This window comes from Marmota marmota, unplaced genomic scaffold, assembly GCF_001458135.2.
Source record: "Marmota marmota marmota unplaced genomic scaffold, marMar, whole genome shotgun sequence".
Classification (NCBI taxonomy): domain Eukaryota; kingdom Metazoa; phylum Chordata; class Mammalia; order Rodentia; family Sciuridae; genus Marmota; species Marmota marmota.
Window position 1 is genome coordinate 356,900 of NW_025999964.1, and position 8,857 is coordinate 365,756.

Below are 8,857 nucleotides of genomic sequence, written 5' to 3' on the forward strand. Positions count from 1 at the left end.
TGGGATCCAGGGCCTAATGTCCAGGCACGCTGGTGAGGTGCTTGGGCAGTCAGGCCACAACAAGAAGACCCAGTAGCTCACTGGTGCCACTGCCATCAACGCCAAGTTTTCCAACCAGGTGCCATCATGAGTCTGCATCTTGTCCCTTCCTGTGGGATCTCACCCCAGGGTCATCCCCCACTATACCCTAGACCTACCAGGAGTCCTGCCTTGACCTTTGCACAGACATGGCCCATTTCCAGCTTCCCACAGTTCCTTATGCTCACACACCCCCAATCCTCTGCCCAAAGGCCAGCATGGGCTGTTGGCTGGTGGATTCCGGTGACCTTGTGAGGGCAAATGCATAGGGCTGGGCTTGCTGGATGGGCCAGTGGGCTGCTGGCCTCTTTGCAAAGAGGACATCCTTGTCCGTTTCCTCCAGGGAGGGCTGCTCTGGGGCACCTTGAGGGAGCCTCAGACTCTCAGCACCTCCCAGTCAGGGCTCCACCACCCCAAGGGCAGTCCTGAGATAGCCCATGTTACTGCGCGTCCATGTCCCCAAGTGAGGCGGGCATGCATCCAGGAGTCCGCACAGGACGGCCCAGGAGTGGGCAGCAGGCAAGGTCTGATTGCAGACACATTTGCCTGCAGCAAGTTAAAAACTGCATGTCTCCCTCCTGCCTCTCTCGATCTGAGACAACCGGAGAATTCTCTGCAACTGAGGTTTCTGGGACACCCAGGCCCTGTCTTAACCACACAGCAAATGGACTCTTACTGTGTAAGAGAAAGAGGTCCCCTGCCCTCTGTGCAGCCTCCGTGTCAATGCTGGGTGCTGCTCCCCTACAGCCGGCCCCTTGGCCTGCCCCCCGCCCCACTCGCTCCCAGGGGAGTCAACAGCTGATAACCAAGAAGCCTGGTGACCATCCTGGAAGCCGTGCAGTGAGCACCAAGGCCCAGGCAGACCTGCCGTCCCCTGCACACCTGCCAACAGCAGCTGCCTCTGTCCTCGGTGGCAGGAAGCCCTCTCGGCCTGGGCCTGTGCTCACAGCTCCCATAGTGCCAGCCACCTTCTGCTCGTGGTCCTCACCGTCACAGGTCACCAGGGGGGCCTTCCCGGTGACACACACGTTCCATGCGCAAGGGGAGGCAGGACCAGCTGCGAAGCAAGGAGGCTGCTGTGACCATGAGGCTGCGGCCACAAGGCTCACTGGGCACAGGTGGCAGAGGCATCTGGCGTGGCCCAGCGCTTTACCCGTACGTGTGTGTCCTGCAAGGGTCTGTGTGCCCCCACCTGGACTGTCCCCCACCCTCTACGTCAGGGTGGATGTGAGACTCAGGGAGGGTCCCATTCAGCCTCAGTTGGTTCTGGCACCATGTCATTCAAGCCTGCACACAGGACACAAGTACCAGGCAGTGCCTGCCTCTGCCTGAAGTTCTCGGGCATCTTCTCAGGGAGCTTTTGGGTTTTTCCTACCAGAGGAAGAAGGCATGGGGCCGAGGCCTCAGATCAGGCTCCAGGTTGGCTTCATGCCAGGACCCTAAAGTTGCTGCCTAAGGGGCACATCTGGGTCATGCAGACTGTACAGATCTGGATGTGGGGGAAGCCCAGGGGCCGCACTGCTCCAGCAGGGGCTGTCCACTGGTGGATTCCAATGACCTCGTGAGGGCAAATGCATGGGGCTGGGCTTGCTGGAGGGGCCAGTGGGCTGCTGGCCTCCTTGCAAAGAGGACATCCTTATCCCTTTACTCCAGAGAGGGCTGCTCGTTGTCCTCACCATCAGAGGTCACCAGGGGGCCTTCCCGGTGACACACGTTCCAGGCACGAGGGGAGGCAAGTACCTCCAGGTGCACACGGCAGTGTTGACCCCACAAGTTTATCACCACTGACATAGGGCCTTGGCCACTGCCTCCCACTGCCCCACAGTGAGGGCCGCCCTGGCTCAGCCTGGGGCTGCATGATGCCAGGCCCCCACAGGAGCCTGGGGTGCTGCCGATTCTACTCACAGGATGTCCCTGGGTCTGGGCTCTGGCCTGCCTCCACATGGCTATGGTCCACATCCACAGGACTGCTGCACCTGGGCCCTGACTCGGAGCTGCAAATGAAGACGAGGACAGGCTGAGTCCTTGAGGTCAGCCGCACCCTGACCTCCAAAGGCAGTTCTTGGCATGACCCCACACTCTGATGTGTTCATTACCAGCAGAAAGGCTGGAAGTCGGTGAACTTGGCCCAGCCCTTCTCCTCTGGAGTGGAGGTGCTGGCCGCCCACACACTGGAACCCACGTCCTTCACAGCTCTGGGGGCTGGGGTCGTCGGGTTCCCTGGCTCATCAAACACTGCTGTCCATGCAGCACCTGCTGGAGAGAGTCACAGTGGTCAGACACAGGCAGGCCTGGTGTGCTGTGGGCCAAGGCAGGCCATGTCTGCACCAGGGGCTCCCTAGGGTTTGGAAGGACAGAGGTGCTCCCAGGAAGGAGACCCTAACCCTGAGCCTTCCCTGCCTGAGGCACATGAGGAAACAGTACTCAGCAGACCCAGGGACCCGGGAGGGACTCTCCACCAGAGAGCAGCTGGCCTCAGGCCCTGGGACACCCCTATGCCTACTGATGTAGTTCTCAGCAGGGCACCTGGAGGACCCTCCAGGGGACCTGATGGGTGCACGGAGGTGACATGGTTGCTCCCATGCTCCATCCACTGTCCCAACCCAGGACAAGACTCAGCGAGGCGTGGCAGGAGCAGGGTACCACTGCCCTATCCCTGGCCTTGGCACAGTGCCTTCCTATCCTGGGTATCCCTGCCTTCAGCCCACTGCCCTTGCTTTTAGTATCCTCAGCTAAGGGGCCAGCACCACCCGACAAGAGTCCTGAGCACCTTGGCAGTGTCCCGGGGGCAGAGGTCAGCAGAGGTCTTGAGAGGCGTGTGGGGTTGTGCCACTGAATGTTTCTGAGGGGGTGATGGGGCTGTGTCCAGACACTGTCCAGACTGTTGGGGAGGGCCTTTCCCAACAGACTGGGTGGACACCAGCCCTGCAGATGTGGTCATATGAGCATAACAGAGGGGAAGGCGAGACCACCCATGCTGTGCAGCGTGAGCCAGCCCTCACCCAGGACAGCGGGGAAACAGCATGAGAGCATGTGCAGCCGGGAACGTGCGGGCTGCGGGCTGTGGGAGACACGGGCTCCACAGGAAGCCCTGAGATGTGCATGCCACAAGCCACACCTGTTCCCCACGCCCTATCCCTGGTGGGCCCCCTGTGCTACCTTCTGAGGCGCTCTCCGAGGGGGGACCTCCGTTCTGCGCGGGGGGCAGGAGGATGCCTGCCCTAGGCGCGGTCCTGTCTGCCTCGGAACCCGCCTTTCTGTCCTGGCCTCCATGCTCCAGGGCGTTCTTTGAGCAGTGTTCTGAGGTGTGGGGGGCCCCAAACCTGGTGGGGGTGACAAGGCGTAGTCAGAGAGCTGGTAAATGAGCTCAGGCTGCCCAGCAGGAGCCTGTGTGGCTCCAGTCTCAGAGCCCTCCTGGCCCACCTCCCGATCCCAAACTCTGTGAGAAAGGACAGTGTCCAGCGCAGGCTCACATGCCTGCCCTCGTCTTGTGAAGGACCTGGGGGGCTGGGCAGGTCCCGCACCTGGCTCTGGACACCACCCGGGCAGTGCAGCGAGTCTCCTCATCCTCCCAGATGTCCTCCTCCTCATCGTCATCAAAAGGCTGGATGCGGTCACTACAGCAGGCTTCAAACAGAGCTGCGCTGGGCTGTAGGACAGAACAGAGACCAAGCTCTGTGCGCCCGGGGAAGCCTTGGCCCCACCTGGCTCCCAGAGGGCTGTCTCACAGGATAGGGGAGCTCTGTTCTGGGCTTTATCGAGGGGACCCTCTTTGTCCTGACACAGTCACCCACAGCCTCATCCACCCAACTCGGGGACTGAGCACAGCCTAAGCTGTCTAGCAGGACGCAGCAGGGCTGCCCACCAAGCCCAGCAGCCCCTGTCACTCACGCTGTCCTCGTCGGCATCAATGCTGAAGTTGATCTCTGCAATCCTGTCAAATGGGGCGCTGCAAGACAAGGGGCACCCTCAGCACCTCTGCCACTGGCGTTGGTCCAGTGGGCCTGGGTGCCTGGTGCCTGCAGGGTGCGGGGGGACAAGCCATGGGGAGCGGAGATGGCGCCCACCCACACGCGAGGCCAGGCTCACTTGATGTTGTCATCCTGGTCTGCAAACTCCTCATCACTGAAGCCAAACTGATCCACGAAGTTGGCTGTCATCTGCTGGATCTGGTACTCGGAGAAGGCCTGCGAGCAGGACAGGCCACTGAGGAGCAGGCCTCGCCCTGGAGGCTGCTCCTGGGAAACCAGAGCGCCTGGAGCTCAGGAGCCTCTGGCAAAAGCAGCCAGTGCCTCTGGCTGTCTGGGCTCGAGCTGTCCAGAGTCGTCTTGGCCTCGCGCTTCACTCAGGTTCGGCGCCCCCAGCGATTGCACCAAACCGATGGGCCTTTGGGGTGCCCCAGACCCACCTCTCCCCCACACGTGCTTGGGGATGAGCCACCACAACCCTTTACTCTGAGGTGCCATCAGGGACTAAGCGCTACCACGGGCACGGGCTCTGGGAAGGGCCCGGCAGGGTGCAGAGTGCCGGCCATGCCCTCACCTGCTGAAGGGACAGCTCGTTAGGGAAAGCACCCTCAACGTCCTCGTCCTCACTCGAGGAGTGAAGGTGGTGAGCGCTCACCTAAAACACAGGCCAGACGGGGTGGGCAAGTGAGCTGCCCAGGCGCCCCAGACCCCGCCCAGCCCAGCCAGGGTCCAGCCTGGCACTTGTCTGCTTTCTGGGCCTAGGAGGCTGTGCTGTGAGGGAAGACCAGAGGAGGCTGAGGCCCAGGGCTGCCAGCTCCTGTGCACTCGTGCACAGCGTGCTCCAGCACAAGGAACCCTTCCAGAGGAGCCTCCGCTCCTGACACGGGAGGGAGGCCTCAGAGGTCAACACAGAAGCCCTGAGGAGCCAGCCTGGTGCCGCAGGGGCGGAGCCTGTGTCAGACAGCAGGCCGGACCCCAGGCCACATGCTCATGGTCACACATGGGCACATGCATGTGAGACGAGCAGCTGGGAGCATGTGGCCCAGGTGCAGTGCTGTCCTGGCTCCTCCCCCTGCTGCAGGGCAGAGCACCAGGACATCTGTCCTCAGCTGTGGCTGTGTGGCTGTGTGGCAGCAGCAGCCTGGGCTTCTCACCAGGTCCACGGTGTTCCTGCGGTTGGTCTCCGTCAGCGTCTCCTCTACAAAGCTTTCCCAGCGTCCACGGCAATCTGCAGGGAGCCCTGTAGGGAGAGTGCTGCCTGGTGAGTCCCTGGAACGGTGTGAACAGCGCCAGCACCCAGGTCCAGGACAGCAGGGGCACCCTGGTCCAGGGAGGGATGGGCCGTGCTTCTCTGGCCAGCCCGAGAACTCAAAGCTGGCCTGGGAGGAGGCCAACAGAGCTGTGTGTGGTGTGCGGTCCTGCAGGGCCACGGGCCCAGTGAGCCTGGGACGCAGGAACCCTCAGCAGGGCAGCCGTGACTTTCTGCAGGAACCTCAGGGGCGTCCCAGCTGGGAGCCGCTGGCTGGAGCCTGAGCACACAAACCCTGAGTGGGGTCTGAGAAGGCACGTCTTGGTCTGCACCCCTCCTGGGCTCTGCTCAGCAGTGTCCTACAGGCCTGTGTGAGAGTGTGTTTTCCTTGGGAGGCTGAAGCCCCAGGCATTCATGATCTGAAGACAGTGAGGAATGACAGGCCCAGAGTTTCTCCTCTGCCCCCATCTCCCTTCGTGGCCCCATCCTGGGGAGTGCCTGTCAACACCAAGCCACACCCCATTTGTTTCGCCCTACAGTTGCAGGGAGATCTCCCCAGGCTTGCTGGCCCCTCCCGAGGACCACAGATACTCATCCCATGCTACGGTGGGCCAGCAGGCTCAACCTCACCAGAGGCTACTGCAGTATGATTGAAAGACTACCCCCTCTGGTCCTAGGGGGCAGGGAGCACCACCTGAGCTTTCTCACCTCACACCTTCCCAGGAGGCCAGTCAGAAAGGCTATGAGCAATACCTCCTTGGCCACATGTGCTGGGCACACCTATCTCATCTACCTATTATGCCCATGCCCAGCCCTATAGTCCTCCCCAGGACAACCAGGCCTCCCAGACTCCTGCCAGCAATTCAGGGTGCTGATTGGAGCTGATGCCCCTCCATGCACATGCCATTCGTGGGCATCTCCAGAGCCACCTGCCTAAGCATGCCTCAAGGAAAGTGGGCACATCCCAGTCAACTTTGCTGGGCCCCCTCTCAATGCCCCACCCAGGTTCTCAGTTGTGCCCTCAGGCCGGATGACAAGAGTCCACAGCATGGAGATGTGGATGTGGCCACCGAGTCAGACCCCGTGCTCAAGAAAGGCAGGAAGGAACACCTTGGGGGCTGTACCCAAGGGTTCTGGGGTGCACAGCACGGCTGTGACGGGGCTCTGCTGATCTGCCACCCCTGCGGGGCTGAGGCTCCAGCAGGCTCAGTCCCCACGGCCTGCTTCTAGGGAACAGGATGCCACCTGATCCTCTCCCCTGAGACTCAGGCTTGGGAGCCCTCCAAGCCCACAGGACCCGAGCAGAGCTGGAACATGGACAGGAGGTCAGTCAGCAGGGCTCTGATGGCATGTGAGCGGCAGGTCTGAGCACCAATACTGACGGAGCCGAGTGTCCTGACCTCTGCTCAGGAGCTGACAGGCCTCCACAGAGTCTGACCAGAGTGGACTCCTGGGTCCACCCGAGGGAGAACACCGTGAGGAGCTAAGAAGACAAAGGTGGTGGCACCACCCATTCTGTATCAGTGCAGATGCCATCTGCTGGGGACAGAGGGAAGAGGGTGGCAGGTGGCAGGCTCACCTCGGATGACCTCACTGATGTGGGTCTGCACAGGCCCCCGCTCCAGGTTCTGCACCACTGCATTGGCGATGCGCGTGAGGTGGCCCATGTTCCCACGCCTCATGCCACCTGCTGCCCTGAAAGTGACAGGGACAGTCAGGGTGGCCCCCCAGCGCTGGCCTTACATGACTCATCACTGGGAGTCCAGCAACAAGGATCTTTTGGAGCTCATCTCCAAGGTTACCTCCATCCCAGTCCTCACATCCCCTAGGGTCAGTCCAGGTTGACCTCCAGGGTATCTGCCTGGCCTGCCCAGTGCCTGAAAGCATCCTCACCTCCAGGACACTGGTGTGGAGAGAACCTGCCACGCCCAGCAGGCCCATCCCATCTCACCACCATGAGGAGCTGGTGAGACAGACCCTGCTCATTTGGGGCATGAAGACAAGCAGGAAGACCCTAGTGTGGGTCAAGGCCCCCAGAGGCCGGCCAAGCAGGAGCTGAGCGTACTGGTGGCCAGAGGTCAATGGGGCACGTGGCTCTGCGAATGCTGCTGCTGCTGGCCTGGGCAGGACCTCCACACCACGCTGACCACATGGCCCTGACTGGCCCACACGCAGGTGTAGACCCCTCCCAACTCCCACGAGCCCCATCCCACACTGCCCAGAGCACACCTGTACCAGCAGGACAGGGAATGTAGGAGTGGCCCTGGGCCCTGGATAACATGCAGGTCATTGCTGCCTGAACTGAAGGAAGACGTGGTTAAGCCAAGACTCTGGTTAGAAATGTGTCCCTGGGTGTGAGTGCCAACAGAGTGCCTGGGCGCTGGGGAGGGTGAGGAGTGGACAAGGGCACGAGTGCACAGAGTCTGGGCAGGGCAGGCTGCGCAGAAGCTGCAGAGATCCGGGGGCCTGGCTGCCACTTTGCCTGCCCCTTCCTGCCTCCTGCCACCTCCCTGTGTCCTCCTTTCCCAGGCTGCCCTAATGGCTATTTGCCCAGAAGCAAGATCCCTTCCAGGACAGCAGTAGACACAGGGCCCTGACACACCCCGTCGACAGCCCGCACCAGGCCTGGAGCTGCCTGCACCCCAGGGAGCTGTGGCTCTGCGCCCCGACCTCCAGGCAGGCCCAGGACGCTTACTGTGCATGGTCATTGGCTTCCCAGGCCTCCAGGATCCTCTGCACCAGGCAGCACTTCTGGAACAGCTGGGGAGGCAGAGGGCAGGCACGTGAGTGGGGGCCTGCAGGGATGCACAGCCCCCTCCCCCCGGTGCTGCAGGCAGCAACAGGACCTGTGGCTGGACACCTCACAGTCCTAACTTCCGTGGTCCCTGCCCAGCTGCAGAGGCAGGTGCTGCCCCAGGGTCTCAAGACCTCCCCCCCAAGATCAGCACGAGAGAGGTCCTCTGGTGCCCTCTGCCTGCCCTCCCACGGGCCTCCCCTGCTGCTCAGGCCCTTCACTCTGCCCGTGGCGCCCTCCCTTCTGCTTCCCAGACTGCAGGAGGAGCGCCTGGCATCTCAGCAGGGCCTCGCCCTGGGCCAGGCCTCCTGACCTGGCTCCCCTGTTGGCCTCCATGGCTACTGGACATTCCACCCCACCAGGCAGCTCTCCTCACTGGAACTGCCCGCCCACTGGCTGTTTACCCAATGGGCCATCAGCTATACGCCAGACTGGACCCTGTGGTCCAGGGCTGGCCCCCAGCCAGCCCTGCTCAAGCCCACCATCTGTGAAGCTTGGTGAGACCCAAGGCCCCTTCCCCAGCCTCTGCAGTGTGGCCCCGGTGACCCCACCCTCGCCTCCTGAGCAGGTCCTAGTGGGAACCTCTTTAGGCTCCCAACGCCAGTTTGCTTCCTCCCTCCCTCCATGGCAAGCTCACACCCAGGCTCCTCTTTGCCAGGGGTGATTCTGGATGCTGAGAACAGAAAGAGGAGGAGACACAGACTGCCCCAGGCCCTGAGCCCCAGGGAAGCTGAGTGAGCAGGGATCCAGTGGGGGGGGGAGCCCGTG

General features: G+C 62.1%; 1 protein-coding gene across 13 annotated transcripts in view; it reads right to left on the minus strand.

Annotated features, from left to right (window-relative positions):
• The window catches only part of Ppp6r2 (protein phosphatase 6 regulatory subunit 2), a 97,907-nt gene that overhangs the window by 2,956 nt on the left and 86,094 nt on the right, over nucleotides 1-8,857 (minus strand). For 6 of the 13 annotated variants that reach the window (XM_015506902.2, XM_048803187.1, XM_048803182.1 and 3 more), the window contains 11 exons: nucleotides 7,991-8,055; nucleotides 6,875-6,990; nucleotides 5,201-5,286; nucleotides 4,621-4,701; nucleotides 4,168-4,265; nucleotides 3,970-4,027; nucleotides 3,603-3,727; nucleotides 3,238-3,401; nucleotides 2,175-2,334; nucleotides 1,984-2,072; nucleotides 961-1,135 (listed from right to left, as the gene is read on the minus strand). In XM_015506902.2, coding sequence (XP_015362388.1) covers nucleotides 961-1,135; nucleotides 1,984-2,072; nucleotides 2,175-2,334; nucleotides 3,238-3,401; nucleotides 3,603-3,727; nucleotides 3,970-4,027; nucleotides 4,168-4,265; nucleotides 4,621-4,701; nucleotides 5,201-5,286; nucleotides 6,875-6,990; nucleotides 7,991-8,055 — 1,217 coding nt within the window. The remainder of the gene's footprint in view (nucleotides 1-960; nucleotides 1,136-1,983; nucleotides 2,073-2,174; nucleotides 2,335-3,237; nucleotides 3,402-3,602; nucleotides 3,728-3,969; nucleotides 4,028-4,167; nucleotides 4,266-4,620; nucleotides 4,702-5,200; nucleotides 5,287-6,874; nucleotides 6,991-7,990; nucleotides 8,056-8,857) is intronic. The other 7 variants (XM_048803177.1, XM_048803179.1, XM_048803183.1 and 4 more) reach the window with 4 other exon arrangements.